This window comes from Zeugodacus cucurbitae, chromosome 4, assembly GCF_028554725.1.
Source record: "Zeugodacus cucurbitae isolate PBARC_wt_2022May chromosome 4, idZeuCucr1.2, whole genome shotgun sequence".
NCBI classification, from domain to species: Eukaryota; Metazoa; Arthropoda; class Insecta; order Diptera; family Tephritidae; genus Zeugodacus; species Zeugodacus cucurbitae.
Genome location: NC_071669.1, coordinates 47874675 through 47894438, shown reverse-complemented (window position 1 = coordinate 47894438; position 19764 = coordinate 47874675). Strand labels below are relative to the sequence as shown.

The 19764-nt window shown below is 32.2% G+C and overlaps 2 protein-coding genes across 2 annotated transcripts; both read left to right on the top strand.

Moving 5' to 3' along the window:
* Positions 1-4320: 4320 nt before the first annotated feature.
* Positions 4321-5067, top strand: LOC114805340 (uncharacterized). Its single transcript, XM_054229810.1, has 3 exons — positions 4321-4644; positions 4698-4862; positions 4921-5067. Exons 1-3 carry the CDS (start codon positions 4498-4500, stop codon positions 5065-5067), a joined length of 459 nt encoding a protein of 152 aa, XP_054085785.1. The 5' UTR covers positions 4321-4497.
* Positions 5068-8705: 3638 nt separating this feature from the next.
* Positions 8706-9609, top strand: LOC105221168 (uncharacterized). The gene is made up of 2 exons (XM_029046191.2): positions 8706-8885; positions 8945-9609. The coding sequence occupies exons 1-2, from the start codon at positions 8736-8738 to the stop codon at positions 9089-9091; spliced, it is 297 nt and encodes a 98-aa protein (XP_028902024.2). The 5' UTR covers positions 8706-8735; the 3' UTR covers positions 9092-9609.
* Positions 9610-19764: the final 10155 nt, after the last annotated feature.

The window sequence follows — 19764 nt, the reverse complement described above, 5'->3', positions numbered from 1 at the left end:
AATACGGCAGAGCTGAGGTAATTCCTGACCCGATTTCACTCATTTTCACCAGCAATGTACACTATATCCAAGACTATATGCTAACTTAATTTCGCTATGATATCTCACATACTAACCGATTTATAAGGTATTAAGCCCACCGTATTTTTGAAAAACCTATAATTAGGTATATGGGAGCTAGGAGATATTATGACCCGATTTTAATAATTTTTGGAACAGAGACACACTATTAGAAGAAAACAATTTACTCCGAATTACATTAAATTATCTGAGAAATTTACCCATATTTTCGATTAAAATTTACCCTTAGGCGCTGAGTTCAACATGTTCGATATCTGGGGCCTTGAAAAGTTATAGTCCGTTTTCGACAATTTTTTCAAAAGTGAAGCCATAGGTGATATGCACTATTTGTGTAAAGTTTTATTCCGCTATCTTCATTGGTTCATTATGTTTACATTATAAAGTGAAGGAATAAATTGGAATTAAAAATTGAGTTATATGAAAAGTAGTAGGGGTTGTGAACCAATTTCGACCATTTTTATCTGTGTTATCACGGTGCCAAGAAAAGAGTATATACCGAATTTCATTCGAATCGGTCGAGTAGTTCTTGAGATATGGTTTTTGACCCATAAGTGGGCGACGCCACGCCCATTTTCCATTTTGTAAAAAAATTTGAGTGCAGCTTCTTTCTGCCATTTCCTTTGTAAAATTTAGTGTTTCTGACCTTTCTCGTCAGTGAGTTAACACACTTTTAGTCATTTTCAACCAAACCTTTGTATGGGAGGTGGGCGTGGTTATTATCCGATTTCAACTATTTTCATGGTGTGTGGTGGGGTACGTAAAGGAAACGACTGCATAAAGTTTGGTTTATATAGCTTAATTGGTTTGCGAGAAAAATTACTTCCAAATATGCCCCTTCCTAGTGTGATCATTTTTATACTCTCGCAACCTGTTGCACAGAGTATCATAGTTTTGTTCACATAACGGTTGTTTGTGTCACCAAGAAATATAAGAGTTAGATATGGGGTTATATATACATAAATGATCAGGATGACGAGTAGATTTGAAATCCGGATGTCTGTCCGTCCGTCTGTCCGTGCAAGCGATAACTTGAGTAAAAATTAAGATATCTTAATGAAACTTGGAACACATGTTCCTTGGCACCCTGAGGAGGTTGCTTTCGAAAATGGGCAAAATCGGTTCACTGCCACGCCCACAAAATGGAGGAAACCGAAAACCTATACAGTGTCATAACTAAGCCATAAATAAAGTTATGAAAATGAAATTTGGAACATAGGATCCCATTAGGGAGGGGCACATTTGGATATAATTTTTTTTGGAAAAGTGGGCGTGACCCCGCCCTCAAATAAGTTTTTTTGTATATAACTCGCAAACCAATAAAGCTATATAAGCCAAACTTTCTGCAGTCGTTTCTTTTAGCCATTTCCTTATACAGTCCAAAAATGAAAGAAATCGGATAATAACCACGCCCACCTCCCATACAAAGGTTAGGTTGAAAATTACTAAAAGTGGGTTAACTCCCTAACGAAAAACGTCAGAAACACCAAATTTTACATAAGAAATGGCAGAAGAAAGCTGCACTGAGATTTTTCTACAAAATGGAAAATGAGCGTGGCGTCGCCCACTTATGGGTCAAAAACCATATCTCAAGAACTATTCGACCGATTTCAATGAAATTCGGTATATAACACTTTCTTGACACCCTGATGACACGGGTGGAATATGGGCGAAATCGGTTCACAACTACGTCTACTTCCCATATAACCCAATTTTGAATTCCATCTGATTCGTTCACTTTATAATGTATTCATAAGGAACCAATGAAGCTAGCGGAATAAAACTTTACACAAATACTGTATTTGAGCTGTGACATCACTTGTGGAAATATTGTCAAAATCGGACCATGACTTTTCAAGGCCCCTGATATCAAACATGAAGAACTCAGTGCCTAAGGTTAATTTTTCACCGAAAATATAGGTAAATCCCTCAGATATTTTAATGTAATTCATTCCCTCTGAATTTTTTTCTTATAACAATTTCTCTCTGTACCTGAAATGGTAAAAATCGGGTCATAACTTCCCCCAGATCCTATATACCTATTTCTAAGTAATATTAAATTAAGTGATCGTATAGTCTTCGATATATTGTATCTTGGTGGTGAAAACGAGTGAAATCGGTTTAGGAATTACGTCAGTCCCCATATACTATTTATGATGATTTTCGTTATTCTATTGAACTTTATGCCGAATATATGGGTCGAATTGTGTTGTCTTTATAAAATTACATCAATAAATTGCGAGAGTATAAAATTTTCGGTTACACCCGAACTTAGCCCTTCCTTACTTGTCAAAATTCAACTCGTCTCGTCACCCTTATCATTTTGATATATATTACCCTATATCTAACTCGTTTAGTTTGATGACATACAAACAACCGTTATGTGAACAAAACTATAATACTCTCGTCTCAACTTTTGTTGCGAGAGTATAAAAATAGACCTTTTTCTCCGGACTAAGCCCATGTAACCCCTTAAAATGGATGCTAGCCGTTTTCCAATGTCATTTTTAGTGTTCATCTTACACTGACCTGATTTGCTGAGACGTTTGTCAGAGCTCGTCTACAATCCTAGAAATGTCGTCTTGGCTTGAGAAAGTTTTAATTTACTAGAAAATTATATTACTTATTATTGGCTAAATGCTAAAATGCTTCACCTATGATCCGATTATCATTGAGCGGTACCGATTCACATTCACAGTAACGTGTCGGTCTTGAACATCACGGAAGAAGTACGGCCCAATGACGACGCCAGTCCATAAATCGCACTAAACCGTCATTTTTTTGGGTTGCAGTGGTAACACACGGAGTACGTGTGAATTGCTGCCTGACCAATAACACATATTTTGCTTATGGACTTAGCCATTCAGACAGAAGTGAGCCTCATTATAGATTGGATGAAGCGAAGTTCAACTGTATATATATATATGTATATAGACTATTTTATAATTTCTGCTTGCATATTAAATAATTGATTTCGGTTTTCAATATTTACACCGACACTTTGGTTCGAGACACGCACTTGTGTGGAACTATCAAATCGTAAAATGATTCGAGTGTTTAAAATATTATTTTTAATAAGTTGTGTATTTTTTTATGAGGTAAGTGGGCTAGTAAGCGAGGATGATCGATGGAAATTTCACTAAATAATAATTGCCTATTAGGCCGCCGGTAAACCGAAAGTGTACATTAAATTCACGAATGCGCACTGTGAGTCCTTCAACAAATCCTGGGCCGTGATAAATCAGTGTCGATTGCGTGCAATTAAAAGGGATGTGACGGCATTCAATTTAAACATAACGCTTTTGCATCCTGCGAACGATATCAAGGTTCTTACTATATATAGTATAACTGTAATTATGTTTATTTTTTGTATAAATCAATAATTCATTTCTCCAGTTGGACTTAGTTTTCTTGAAGAAAGCCAATGGCTATAAACCGTTTGTGATGAATTCGACTCTCGATGCTTGCGAGTATGTTCTTAAGAAGAATAACGCCATTGCTAATATTATTTATCCGTTATTTCGACCGTTCAGTAACATAAATCACACGTGTCCATATGTCGTGAGTTACACTAAGATATAATTCATTATATATTGCATAATTATATAACTAAACTTGTTGTTGTAAAACTCTCTTTTAATTTTTAGGGTGAGCAATTGCTGAAAAACTTTTATCCCAAGAATGAGCTCATTAGATTGTTCTTACCGAGCGGCGATTATGTTTTGCTAATGGACTGGACCTTGAGCAAGAAGAAAACTTTCGCTACGAATGTATATTTCTCATTCTATGCATGAAATGGTGAATTTTGATTTGATGATTTATGACTGCCCAAAGACATATTTCATCTTAACAAAATCCGAATGTATATTCCAATAAAGACTATGCAAAAAGTATTCAGTGTTTTTAGTTATTCAGTAAGAATACAGTAAAGTAAATAAATTTGTGACCTCATAAGTATTTGATAGTTCTTTTCGTCTCTCAACTCGCAATCTACCAAGTTTTCTTATAAATTTCATATGTAATAAAATTTGGTTGACAATTCACTTCTCTCACTGTTACAGAATTCTTTAACCAATCCACAAATCTAGTTCGAATCTGTGACAACGATTGTGCGGTTATGCTTGATTTCACTGCTTGACTATCTAAAAAAAAAATAACAATTACCAAAAAACAATTTAATTGTTTAATAACAAACAATTTTTATTTTGTAGTCCATAGTAGATTATGTGACATAAAATTGTCCAGCGCAGTATTTCCAGACACGCAACTCCACTAAGTCATCGGTACTCATAATGATTCAACTTAAATGTTTCTTTCTACTATATGTATTTTTGGACGTGGTAAGTTTTCCATAGAGGATCTACTCTTCAATTTCCATTTTAATTGTACATTTAACAGACCTTGGCGGCCAAATCGCAGATGTACATGAAGTTTACTAATGCCCACTGTGAGTCGTTCAACAAATCCTGGGTGGTAGTGAATCAGTGTCGTTTGCGTGCGGTAAAACGGGATGTTACGGCTCTAAATATCAATGTAACACTTCTTCATCCGGCCAACGATATACGGGTAACCAAAAATAACAATGCTTTTTTTAAATGAATTACTAATATTTTTCGTAGTTGGACATAGCCTACTTGAAGAAAGCGAATGGCTATAAACCGTTTGTACTGAATTCAACTATAGACGCTTGTGATTACATTCGCAAGAAGAATAATCCAATTGCAAATCTGGTTTATCCATTTTTTCAACCCTTCAGTAATATAAATCACAGCTGCCCCTATGTTGTAAGTATTTATGCAATTTTGGTTTTATAACTACCATAAACCCGTTGCATATTTACAGGGTGATCAAATAGTGAAGGACTTTTATCCGAAGAATGAAATAGTTACTCTGTTTCTACCTACTGGAGATTATCTCTTGCTGTTGTCATGGATACTAAGTAAAAAGAAGACCTTGGTTACCAATGTATACTTTACTTGGAACGTGTGAAAGTGTAGGGATTGGACCTTGGACCACACGTTATATAATATATTTCTATATACTTGTGTTTTTTTGTAGGTATTTTTTAATAGCTTAGTGCAAAGGTGTATTGTTATAGAATTGCAAATTATACAAATTGATGTTACACGCGAATATTATTTGAATTTTATTTCGGTCTTGTTATACTTAATAAAGATTTCATCATCAAAATAGCCGTCGTGCAAGCCTTGAAAGTTTGTGGATGAAAAAATCATAAACGATCAGTGAATAAGCTCGGCAAAACATCTCGTAATCAGATGGACTTTAAATTGTACTACAGAAAGTATTGTGAAGTAAGCGTGCTTGTAAACCGATTTTATCCATTTTCATATTATAGCGTTGGCATAGCAAGTAAGTATCATGAGCTGAAATTCGTTCAAATTGGTCGAGTAGTTTCTGAGGAAAGTTCAAATTTTGTATACAAATTTGAGTGTAGTTCTTATGTGCTATCTTTACCATGAAATTTATAATTCGATTTATTTTGTTTTCGTCCAGCATAATTATGTGCCTAAAAGAATTGACTGCAGAACGTTTGGTTGATATATGTGGCCTTAGAAGTTTAGGAGATGGGGGCCACATCCATTTTCCAAAAGATTTCATCCAAACATCCACCTTTCTAGGTTGATCCTCTGTACATAATTTCGTTTTCATAGCTTTTTTATTCCCTTAACAGGGTATATTAAGTTTGTCACGAAGTTTGTAACACCCAGAAGGAAGCGTCGGAGGCCCTATAAAGTGTATATATAAATGATCAGTATGTTGAACTGAGTCGTCCGTCCGTCTGTCTGTCTGTATATATACGAACTAGTCCTTCAGTTTTTAAGATATCGTTTTGAAATTTTGCAGATGTTATTTTCTCTTCAAGAAGCTGCTCATTTGTCGGAACTGTCGATATCGGACCACTATATCATACAACTGCCATACAAACTGAACGATCGGAATCAAGGGCTTGTATGGAAAACTTCCGCATTTTACTACATATCTTCACGAAATTTGGTGTGAGTTATTGTTCATAGAAATAATTTATTCTCCGAAAAAATTGTTCAGATCGGTTAACTATAGCATATAGCTGCCATACAAACCGAACGATCGGAATCAAGGGCTTGTTTTTTACTTACTTTTTCTTACGTCTTTAGATTTGTTTAAACACATAGTTACTAAAAGAAATGCACATGTGAAGGGTATATTAGCTTCGGTACAACCGAAGTTAACGTTTTTTCTTGTTATGAACTATCCATAGCACTTTACACGCTTTCAGTTATTGGGAGTTTATGGACAGTGGTGCCAACATTCTTATGGTATTATGGTGTACCAAGTTTCATTACCTTCTGATCACTTTGGTATATATTTATAATTCTATATCTAACTCTTTTAGTTTTAGGTTTTTCAAACAACCCTTAGGTGAATAAAACTATTATCCTCTGTGCAACATGTTGTGAGAGTATAAAAATAAACGCTTGAAAAATTTTAATTGTTTAATAGCACAAAATTATTACAAATTTTTAATTTATATTCCATAGTATACTATCTGAAACCAAATTGACCAGCGCAGTATTTCCAGACACGCAACTCCACTAAGTCATCGGAGCTCATAATGATTCAACTGAAAAGTATCTTTCTACTATGTGTCATTTTGGAAGTGGTAAGTTTTTAATGGTAGATCTACTCTTAAAGTTTCATATTGATTTAATATTTTTGAGACCTTTGCGGCCAAATCGAAGATGTACATAAAGTTTACCAATGCGCACTGTGAGTCCTTCAATAAATCCTGGGTGATGGTAAATGAGTGCCGTTTGCGTGCGATCAAACGGGATGTGACCGCACTGAATATAAATATTTCATTACTTCAACCGGCCAGTGATATTTACGTATGTAGATATAACGGTGTTTACTTATGTGTGTGTATATAGTAGTAATCGCTTACTCATAATTTCTGTAGTTGAGCATAGCCTACTTGAAGAAAGCCAATGGTTATAAACCGTTTGTGCTAAATTCGACTATCGATGTGTGTGATTACATTCGCAAGAGGAATAACGCCATTGCAAATTTGGTGTTTAAATTTTTTCAACCCTTCTCTAATATAAATCACAGCTGTCCGTATGTTGTAAGTATTTATGTAATTGTTTTTGGTTCTATAAATATGATGGACCCGTTGTATATTTACAGGGCGATCAAATCGTGAAGAACCTTTATCCAAAGAATGAACTAGTTAAACTCTTTCTTCCTGCGGGAGATTATCTTTTGTTGATGTCATGGATACTGAGTAAAAAGAAGACCGTAGTTACCAATGTTTACTTCACTATGATTGAATAAAATTTCATTTTGTAATGATTGGATTTTGGACCATATATCGTCATACGATATACATATATTTCTGGTTTATATTATAGAGAAGTATGTTTGTAAGTTTATGGAGTTTTTTCAGTAGTATGGTGGTGATGGTCATTTACCAATTATTGTCATGAATATTGCACGCGATTATTAATGTTTTACTGCAGTCTTTTTATATTTTTTTATTCACTAATTGACTACAGTATCAGAAAGTATAATCCTGGAACCGAAAAAATAAAAATTACAGAATTTGTCATTAAAATAGCGCGAGCTTTGAAAACTTACCATTGAAAGCTATAAATTGATAAGATACAGCTTATAATATCTTGAACCCTTTGTTCATTTTTCCAAAAAAATTTTATTCATAGTTGCTACTACTTAACTCGTTTAGTTGTAGCTATTTCTAACAACCGTTTTATTACCAAAACTATTGTACTCTGTGCAACATGTTGCAAGACTTTTATTCGAATAATTACCTACATAAAGTGATTATAGTTTAGATCTTGGGTCTTATATAAATTGTCAAAAATTAATATTATTCTCTCATTAATGATTTCGCCACCTAATATTTAGAACACTAACCATATCGGTATTAACTGCGTTTAGAAGAAAGGTACTAATAAGAAAAATGATTTAAATCAACTTTCATTTATGTAACTGATTACCTAAGGTAACATTAATTTTCATTAGTATCGTTGAACGCTTAGCTCATCTAGAGTACAAATAGATATTTCTAAAAATATCGCTCGTTCAAATCCATATACTGGATAATTGGATCGTTTGACATTATGAAACCGTATGACAATAATTTTTTTTTTTTAATTTAAGTACGCTTCAAAACTGTAAATGTTCAATAACAACAATTATTATAATTTTATATATGTTTGATAGTCAATGTCTGACAGTCTGACAATAAATTTTCCAACACAGTATTTCGATATCTCAATTCCACTAAATAGTTAACAAATATATTTCTTATATGGGTGTTTTTGGGAGTGGTGAGTTGGCTTCTACTTTCGAAATAGCATGTAATTTGTTAATTTTCTAGACGGATGCGGCCAAACCAATTGTGTACATTAAGTTAACCAATATACACTGTGAGTCCTTCAATAAATCCTTGGTGGTGGTGAATGAGTGTCGTTTGCGTGCGATTAGACGGAATGTGGCGGCATTGAATATAAATATTTCACTTCTACATCCGGTCCACCAAGTTCAGGTATGTAGAAATATTAGAAATAACTGTGTTTATATATGTGTGAGTATATAGTAATCGAGAACTTATAATTTTTAAGTTGCAAATAGCTTATATGAAGAAAGCGAATGGTTATAAACCGTTTGTGATAAATTCAACATTAGATGCTTGTGAATACATTCGTAAGATGAATAATCCTATTGCCAATTTGATGTATCCATTTATTAAACCGTACACCAATATAAATCACAGCTGTCCATATATTGTGAGTATTTATATAATTGTTTTTGCTTTTATATCTAAAGGCCCATTAAATATTAACAGGGTGAACAAATCGTGAAGAATCTTTATCCGAAGAATGAACTAGTTAAACTGTTTCTTCCTAAGGGCGATTATCTCCTAATGTTGTCATGGATACTGAGTGGCATAAGGTACTTAGTCACTAACGTTTACTTCACTATTAATGAGTGAAATGTCGCTGTGTAGTTTGGATTGGGATTGGACTTATATTTTTTAAATTTTAACCGAAAATATGGGTAAATTTCTCAGATAATTTAATGTAATTCAGAGGAAAGTGTTTTCTTCTAATAGTGTGTCCCTGTTGGTTAAAATCGGGTAATAACTTCCCCTAGCTCCCATATATCTAATTATAGGTTTTTCAAAAATACGGTGGGCTTTATTTCGCATATGTATATGTATTGGTTAATATGTGAGATATCTTAGCAAAATTAAGTGAGTGTATAGTCTTGGATATAGTTTACACTGCTGGTGAAAATGAATGAAATCGGTTCAGGAATTACCTCAGCCCTCATATATAACGATTTTCGTTATTCTATTAAACTTTATGCCGAGTTTAATAAAATTTCTTCAATAAATTGCGAGAGTATAAAATGTTCGGTTGCACACGAACTTAGCCTTTCCTTACTTGGTTTTTTTTTTTTCAAATTATACTCATTAATATTTGAGTTTTGTTACACTTGCACTCTCGAATATCGACAGATTTTCCTTTGAAATAAATGAAGATTAATCAATAAAACGTAGCATAGATAGTGCTTGAAATGTGTATCAATTTCTCTGGGAAAAAAATTGTCGATATTGGACAATATCTTTTGAAGTGCCTAAATACAAAATTTAAGGATCTTTGACTTTACAGCGAAAATATCAGTCAATTTGTGAGAAGTCTTAATTTAATATTAATAATAATTAATGAAGTTTGAATATTTATCTGATAATACTGTGAAGTTGTACTAGAGTAGTATAAAGTCGGTTCAATTATTCTACTAGTTCTTAAGTACTAAATATAATGATTTTCGTTATCTTCATAAAATTAATTGAAAATACTGGAGAGTGAAAAGAGTGCATGTTTTGTGGTTGTCCCAAAATTTTATATGGCCAAGGTTTGTGTTTTCGACGACAGCGTTATAACCCTATTTGCATCGGCAAATAGCAAGTTAAAAATGGAGATAGTGCAATATAATTAAACAGGAAAAAAGGGACAGATCTCGGCATATACCTCTCCTAACCAGCAAAGAAAGACATGAATGAAATTGCTCTTATCGTATTTTTTTTATATTTATTTCATTTTCCTTCATTTATTTATTATTATACTCTCGCAACAAATGTTGCTAAAGAGAGTATTATAGTTTTGTTCACATAACGGTTGTTTGTAACACCCAAAACTAAACGAGTTAGATATAGGGTTATATATACCAAAGTGATCAGGGTGAAGAGTGGAGTTCAAATCCGAATGTCTGTCTGTCCGTCCGTCCGTCTGTGCAAGCGGTAACTTGAGTAAAAATTAAGATATCTTGATGAAACTTGGCACACTTATTTCTTGGCACCATAGGAAGATTGCTTTCGAAAATGAGCAAAATCGGACCACTGCCACGCCCACAAAATGGCGAAAATCGAAAACACATAAAGTGCTATAACTAAGCCATAAATAAAGCTATGGAAATAAAATTTGGTGTGAAGGATCGCACTATGAAGGGGCATTTGTGGATGTAATTTTTTTGGGGAAGTGGGCGTGGCCCCGCCCCCCACTAAGTTTTTGTACATATCTCCCAAACCAATAGAGCTATATAAACCAAACTTTCTGTAGTCGTTTTTTTTAGCCACTTCCTAATACAGTCCAAAAATGAAAGAAATCGGGTCATAACCACGCCCACCTACCATACAAAGGTTAGGTTAAAAATTACTAAAAGTGGGTTAACTCACTAACGAAAAACGTCAGAAACACTAAATTTCACATAAGAAATGACAGATGAAAGCTGCACTCAGATTTTATCACAAAATGGAAAATGGGCGTGGCGTCGCCCACTTATGGGTCAAAAACCATATCTCAGGAACTACTCGACCGATTTCAATGAAACTTGGTTTGTAATAGCTTCCTTACCTCCCAATGATATGTTGTGAAAATAGGCCAAATCGCTTCACAACCACGCCTACTTTCTATGTACCAGAACTTTGAAGACAATCAGAATTGTTTACTTTACAATATATAAAGTAAGCACTAGTGAAGATATCGGTGCAGAACTTTGCACAAATACTATGTTAATAGTGTGGCAGCCCCATTCTAAAAATCGCCGAAATCGGACCATATGTTTTTAAGGCCCCATATATCGAACACGAGGACCTCGGTACTACTAACCTAATATTATGGTTTCCAACTTTCAATGGACTTTATAAAATATAAATGACGAATATGTGGGTCAAATAGTGCATTATATAATATTAAATAAATAAATTGCGAGAGTATTAAATGTTCGGTTACACCCGAACTTAGCCCTTCCTTACTTGTTATTTACATATTTTGCTAAATTGAGCAATTTTTATATAATTTATTTTCATATGTTGTAATTGTTATTTATCTGTATGAAATAAGTTTTTAAAACGAGTTGAAAAACTTTTGAAAAAATATTAAAAAAAAGTTTTGAAAAAATAAAAAAAAAAGTTTTTGAAATAAAATCTGAAAAAATTTCGAAAAAAATTTGAAAAAAGTTTTGAAAACAATTTGAAAATTTTTTTGAAAAAATCTGAACTATTTGTATTTTGTGAGTTTGCAGCTTAAACTTTTTTTGTCTAAGTTTTCATTCATTAAATTTTTAATATTTTCATATGCTCATTTGGTATTGTATTCGTTATTTGTTGGTCATTTTTGTATTATGCATTTATCTATGTAACTATTTTTTGCAGTTTTCATTTTAACACCCAAAACTAAACAAGTTAGACGAAGGGTTATATATATCAAAGTGATCAGGGTGAATAGTGGAGTTCAAATCCGAATGTGTGTCTATCCGTCCGTCCGTCTGTCTGTCTGTGAAAGCTGTAATTCGAGTAAAAATAAGATATCTTGCCGAAACTTGGTACACGTGTTTCTAGGCACCATAGGGAGACTGCTTTCGAAGATGTGCAAAATCGGTCCACTGCCACGCCCACAAAATGGCGAACACCGAAAACAGTGCTTCTAATTTTTTTACCGAAAATATAGACTCTCAGATATTTCGAAAAAATTCAGAATATCTTTCATTTAATAATATGTCTCCGTGCCTAAAATACGTGAAATCGAGTTATAGCTTCACCTAACTCGCATAAATCTAATATTAGAGTTTCCAACATCCAATGGACTTTATACCATATATATGACGAATATGTAGGTCAAATTGTGTGTTATGTTAATAAAATTAAATAAATAAATTTCGAGAGTATAAAATGTTCGGTTACTCTCGAACTTAGCCCTTCATTACTTGTTATTAAATGATATGAGGATAAAGGTCATACTGGAATAAAAACAGATATTTATATTAATCATAGGTTATAAAAAATCTATCAACCACTCAATATACTGTAGTAGAAATATTCTGTAACTAATCCAAATGAAATATTGTCGATCATCAGCATAATTTCATTTGAGGTGCATTTCTATATGGCGTACGATTCAATGTCATTCCAATTGCGCCTTGTAAAGTTAAAAATGTAAGCAGGTATTCAGGTAATTCACAAAATAGTTTTGTACGTGCTGATTCTATTCTAACCCATAGTAAATTTGCATTGAGCGCTTATTCGGCATAATTTTTTCAAGCTGAATAAGTGGGGAATATAATAATCCTTTAAATAATTAACACTTAAATACGCATGTCTAATCTAGATTATAAATAGATATTTTTAAAAATATTGCTCGTTCAGTTCCATATATTGGATAATTGGATCGCTTAACAGTTTGAAACCTAATGACAATGTTTTGTTTTTTGTTATTTTAAAATTTTAAATACGCTTTCGAACTGTGAATGTTTGATACCAACAATTATTATAATTTTATATTTATTTGTCTGGCAGTCTGAGAATAAAACACAGTATTTCGAGATCTCAATTCCACAAAACCATTGGTCCGCATAATGACTCAGTTGTCAAATATATTCGTAATATGTGTATTTATGGGCGTGGTAAGTTGGATTCCATCGACGATCCATTTTCGAAATACCATGTAATTTGTTAATTTTCTAGACGGATGCGGCCAAACCAAACGTGTACATAAAGTTAACCAATGCGCACTGTGAGTCCTTCAACAAATCCTGGGTGGTGGTAAATGAGTGCCGTTTGCGTGCGATCAAACGGGATGTGGCGGCATTGAATATAAATATTTCATTTCTTCAACCTGCCAATGATATTTACGTATGTATATATAACGGTTTTTACTTATGTGTGTGATTATAGTAGTATAATCGGTTACTCATAATTTTTGTAGTTGAGCATAGCCTTCTTGAGGAAAGCCAATGGCTATAAACCGTTTGTGCTAAATTCGACTATAGACGGTTGCGATTACATTCGCAAGAAGAATAACCCCATTGCAAATTTGGTGTTTAAATTTTTTCAACCCTTCTCTAATATAAATCACAGCTGTCCGTATGTTGTGAGTATTTATGTAATTGTTTTTGGTTCTATAAATATGATGGACCCGTTGTATATTTGCAGGGTGAACAAATCGTGAAGAACCTTTATCCGAAGAACGAACTAGTTAACCTATTTCTACCTGCGGGAGATTATCTTTTGTTGTTGTCATGGATACTGAGTAAAAAGAAGACCGTAGTTACCAATGTTTACTTCACTATGATTGAATAAAATTTCATTTTGTAATGATTGGATTTTGGACTTTATATCGTCCTACAATATACATATATTTCTGGTTTATATTATAGAGAAGTATGTTTGTAAGTTTATGGAGTTTTTTCAGTAGTATGGTGGTGATGGTCATTTACCAATTATTGTCATGAATATTGCACGCGATTATTAATGTTTTATTGCAGTCTTGTTAATGTTTTATTCAATAATTGGCTACAGTATCAGAAAGTATAATCCTGGAACCGAAAAAATAAAAATTACAGAATTTGTCATTAAAATAGCGCGAGCTTTGAAAACTTACCATGGAAATCTATAAGTTGATAAGACACAGCTTATAATATCTTGAACCCTTTGTTTATTTTCCGCAAAAAATTGTATTTATAGTTGCCACTACTTAACTCGTTTAGTTGTAGCTATTTCTAACAACCGTTTTATGACCAAAACTATTGTACTCTGTGCAACATGTTGCAAGACTTTTATTCGAATAATTACCTACATAAAGTCATTATTCTTGGAATGTAGAACATTTCGAATTATAGTGATTGGACCTTGGGTCTTATATAAATTGTCAAAAATTAATATTATTCTAGATTTGTTGATAGTCCATTTGTGATCTCATGAATGATCTCGCCACCTAATATATAGAACACTAGCCATATTGGTATTAACTGCGTTTAGAACATAGGTATTAATAAGAAGTATGATTTCCGTCCTGATGTATGGCGCTGAAGCGAGGACGATGACAACATCCGATGAGACGACTCTTGGGGTTTTCGAGAGAAAGGTTTTGCGCAAGATTTTTGGTCCTCTAAACATTGGCAACGGCGAATACCGCAGGCGATGGAACGATGAGCTGTACGATTTATACGACGACATTGACATAGTTCAGCGAATAAAAAGACAGCGGCTACGCTGGCTAGGTCATGTTGTACGGATGGAAGAAAACACTCCAGCTCTGAAAGTATTCGATGCAGTACCCGCTGGAGGAAGCCGCGGAAGAGGACGACCTCCACTCCGGTGGAAAGACCAAGTGCAAAGTGACCTGGCTTCACTTGGTGTTTCCAATTGGCGCCAAAAAGCAAAAAGGAGGAATGAGTGGCGCGCTCTGGTGGATTCGGCTATAATCGCTTAAAGCGGTTCCTACGCCAAATATATATATATATGATTTAGATCAAGCTTCATTTATGTAACTGATTACCTAAGTTAGCGTATATTAACATTAATTTTCATTAGTATCGCTGAACGCTTAGCTAGAGTAGTCTAGAGTATAAAAAGATATTTCTAAAAATATCGCTCGTTCAAATCCATATACTGGATAATTGGATCGTTTGATATTATGAAACCGTATGACAATAATTTTTTTTTAATTTTGCGATATGATATTATATTTCACTTCTGCATCCGGTCCACCAAGCTACCGTATGTAGAAATAACGTGAATGAGGTTTACTTTTATCAAGTTGAAAGAATTTATAATTTTTCAAGTTGAAAATAGCTTATATGAAGAAAGCCAATGGCTATAAACCGTTTGTGATAAATTCAACATTGGATGCTTGTGAGTACATTCTTAAGAGGAATAATCCAATTGCCAATTTGGTTTATCCATTTTTTAAACCGTACACTAATATGAATCACGGCTGTCCATATATTGTGAGTATTTATTTGATTAGTTTTGTTTTTATATTTAAAAACCCGTTGTATATTTACAGGGTGATCAAATCGTGAAGAACCTTTATCCGAAGAACGAACTAATTAAACTGTTTCTTCCAAAGGGGGATTATATCTTAATGTTGTCATGGTTACTAAGTGGAACGAAGAATTTGGTTACCAACATTTACTTCGCTATGAATGAGTGAAATTTGTATACATAGCTTGGATTGGTCTTGGGACTTATAGGTCTACTTTCTACATACATATACTTATCTTTAGTTTAGAGAGTTTGTTTAATTGTATAATGCAAAGGCTTATTGTTGTCGAATATTATTTGAGTTTTTTTTTACATTCTTGTTATATTTTTTGGTTCTTTAATTGGCTACCGTATCTGAATGTATAATCTTTATCATTAAATTATCTATAAATTTGTGAAAAATCTTAATCAAAATCCACTGACAATGTAGTGAAAATATCGGGTTGTAATGCGATTGAAACGAGAGCTGTTCGTTCTGCGGTATCGGGATCGTCCAAATTTTATCAAGACAAGGGTTGTCCTCTAAGCGCTCTAATCCTGTTTGAATCGCCAAGTTAGTGATGAAGATAGTTCAATAAAATTCAACAGAAGGATTTCACTTAGAATAATCGATATATACCCTCCACTAATCCTTAAACCAGCAATGAAAGTCATTAATGAAATTGTTCTTAACGTATTTTTTTTTTATATTTATTTCATTTTCCTTCATTTCTTTATTTTTATTTAAATTTCTTGCTAAATTGAGCAATTTTTATATAATTTATTTTCATATGCTGTAATTGTTATTTATCTGCATGCATTCATAATCAATAATGTTTGTTTTTCTTGTTGTTGTGTTTCAAATTTCGTTACTAATTTATATTTATTATTGGTTATACCTAAAAATAAAGAAACTAAATTCATATAATTAGTTAATTATTTATGAGTTTTATTAAAGTCATTGTATTAACAGGCTGCTTCCACGATTTGTTTTTGTTGTTGTTTTTTATATCATTACATACTGTAATCATCATTAATTAATAATATATTTCATTCGTAATTCATTTTGTTTTCGTAATTGCATTTGATTACTTTCTGTTTCAAATTTGTTATTGCATTTTTAGCTGGTGTGAAGTGGTTCCAACGGGATTCTGTATTTTTCTATGGAATATTAATTGAAAGAAATATTTACAAAATATTTTTTTGTTAAAGAAAATATGTTCCAAATAAATATAATAAAAAAATATCTGAAAAAATTTTTAGAAGAAGAGAAATTTTGTACCAAATAATTTTAAAAATAAATTGAAAAAAGCTTTTAGGAAAATATATAAAAAAGGACAAAAAAATGGAAGTTTTATAAAAGTATAAAAAAATTGAAGAAATATTTGAAAATACTTTCAAAAAAGTTTTGAAAAAATTAAATAAAAGTTTTGAAAAAATATTTGGAAAAATGTTTTGAAAAAAGTTAAAAAAAAATTTAAAAAGTTTTGAAAAAATAATTTGAAAAATTTTGAAAACTTTTTGAAAAAATATTTGAAATAAGTTTTTGAAAAATGTTTCAAAACAAAAAATTTGAAAAAAAAAAATGTTGAAAAAGTTTTGAAAAAAAATTTAGAAAAAAATAGAAAAATTGGAACCATTTGTATTTCGTGAACTTGCAGCTTTAATTTTTTTCGTCTAACTTTTCATTTTTATTATTTTCATATGCTCTTTTTGTATTGTATTCGTTATTTGTTGGTCATTATTGTATTTTGCATTTAAATATTGTAACTATTTTTGCAGTTTTCAATTTACTTCCTTTTATTAACTAACGATATTTTACGCTATTCTGCTCTATAGTGTATGTTTTTCTTTATTAAATAATTATGTGTTCAATTAAATTACTTAAACTTACGTTACGTTTACGTTTACGTTTTGATGAACATTAAAAATTGTTATGTTTGCTTTACTTTTTTGTTTTGTTTTTTTTTTTTTTTCAATTTGTTACTCTCATATTTATATGTATGTATGTGTATATATATTTTCTAATTCAATCAACTCGTATGTCTTAACTGTAAAACAATGATTCATTTCTGTTATATACATTTAGAATAACACACAGCACTGCATAGCGTCCTTACCATGTGGCATAACTGAGCGAGAGCATTCACCACGGTTTGGAGAAATTTTGAAATTTACCGTTTGAGATGAAAACTGTGTTGAATACAAAATTTTGAAATAATTACTTTACAGTTGTGCCACATGGTAAGTTCCACCATTCAGTGCCGTTAGAGTCGATTTTTAATTACTTCGAATATTATTCATATAATCAAATAATCGCATCCAATTATTAGTTTAATTTCTCAGTGTTAACATTTGGTTTTGATTCGGTTTCGTGGCTTTACTTAATTATCTCAATATTTGTTTTTATTTGGGTTTTAATAATTTAATAATTAAAAATAGTAAAAATAAAAATAAAAAACGAATTCAAATTCGAGAAATAAATCCAAATAATTAAAAATAAATTGCAGTTATTTCATGTTAGTATTATAAATACAAAAAATAATTTTATATTAATTTCTAAAAAAATAATTACTGCATTTTAATAATGACATTAAAAACTCGGAATATAGACAAAAACCAAAATGGAATTGGAGTAAGTCAGTATTAGATACCAGGAATTAATTAAGCTGAAATGGCATTTGAACACGACAAGAAGCAATCCCATAAATATTGTAATTATGTCTACCGAAAAATCAATCAGTGTTTTAAATATATGTAGATAGAATAGAAAATAAGAAACATTTTTTTTCCATAAATATAACTTTGCAGATGTAGAACATTATTCAAGATATTATTCAAAAAACATCTGTAAGAACTGTTGGAACAGTTGAAGCTCCCTTAATCTGAATAGTTATGTATACTAATCAAATATTGATCGACTGAAATCCCTTTGTAAGATATTAGTTGCGCCAGTACTTTTTGATAAGTTTCTCGATTGACAATAATATCATCTCTTTTCTGCTATGGGCTAAGAAATCTGTAGGCTCTTATAAGTCCACCTTTTGTTCACGACATGACTCATACAAATCAATAATGAACCGTTCTCTTCTTTGGAATACTTTGGACCACCTATATCTATTGATTCTTGCTAGCACGGTGCGATTTAGGTAATCGGAAAAATAGTATGTTGAACATTTAAAGCTTTATAAATAGTGAAAGTTCTATAGAATCACTGTAACAAATCAGTTAATGGTAACAATAATTTGCTCAAACCTCTCGAGTTTGTTTACGCAAGTCCCTACGTATTATTCATAAAATCAGACCAAAATTATATAATAACAACAATTTGTATGTCTCAAAAATACTTGTTTTATAATAATTAGATCATAAATTATGTCAGTAATTGATTTTATATCGATGAAGTAGTTATTTATTAGTAATTTTAAAATCATGAAAATTGTTTAAAGAACCCGTCTCACATGAGCAGTCAACGATGACGGATGTTATAAATGTGACTACTCTAAACATTTTTGTGGTTAGGTTTCTATTAGTGTCAAATGCTTCGGACTAGTAGATCATCAAAATCAGCAAAGAACTGTTAAAACCAGGAAAGCCTAACCCACCACAACGAGCTGCCAAATATCAAGACATGTCAAATGAAATTTTAGATTACAATATTAAATAACGATTTGAAGTTGGAACCTTTGAGAGTGACGTATCGAACAAACAACAACCCTGAGCTCGATCCTCTCCTGTGTTGAATTCAAATGGCTAACTTTGATGTACATTAACAATTGAGAAGAGTAAAGTGCTCAATTTAAGGTCGATTTTGCTCTCGTACAATATAAATTTGAAGTGAACTTCGTGAGAGTGCTTCGTTGAGTAGTAAACTTTCAAAAGATTATTTTGGTAAGAGACGTAAAAGAATACGACGCTGCACATTCTATTTTATAGGCGGCAGTAACCGTGGGATTATTGAAATCATAATCTAAAGGAAAAGCAGCATTGTTATATTTACCAGTTTTCAGTGAAGAAGTTATTAAATGACCTCTCAAGGACAGGAAAAACTCGTGACTGCTACTAAGTAACTAAGTAAAGAAAGAGATAGAGGAAGGAATAGCAAGTGGTGGAGAGAGAGTTTGATATTATGATGGAGTGAGTGAGGGAAAGTGCTATTATGAGGGAGAAAGAATGCTACTATGAGGAAGATAGAGAGAGTGTTAGGAAGAGGCAATGAGAGTGGGAGAAGCTGTTTGGAAGAGAGCTGTTAAATAAATTCGAAAATATTCTAATTCAACTTAAATTGATTAAAAAAGTAAAAAATAAATTAAATAATGAAATAATTTGAAATTGGTAATTAGAAACTTAGTAATAATTGA

Coding starts and splice junctions, on each gene's coding strand:
- LOC105221168 (XM_029046191.2), top strand. CDS start 8,736: ATGAAGAAAGCGAATGGTTATAAACCGTTTGTGATAAATTCAACATTA. Junction 8,886..8,944: donor ATCACAGCTGTCCATATATT/GTGAGTATTTAT, acceptor AAATATTAACAG/GGTGAACAAATCGTGAAGAA.
- LOC114805340 (XM_054229810.1), top strand. CDS start 4,498: ATGTACATGAAGTTTACTAATGCCCACTGTGAGTCGTTCAACAAATCC. Junction 4,645..4,697: donor ATCCGGCCAACGATATACGG/GTAACCAAAAAT, acceptor TATTTTTCGTAG/TTGGACATAGCCTACTTGAA. Junction 4,863..4,920: donor ATCACAGCTGCCCCTATGTT/GTAAGTATTTAT, acceptor GCATATTTACAG/GGTGATCAAATAGTGAAGGA.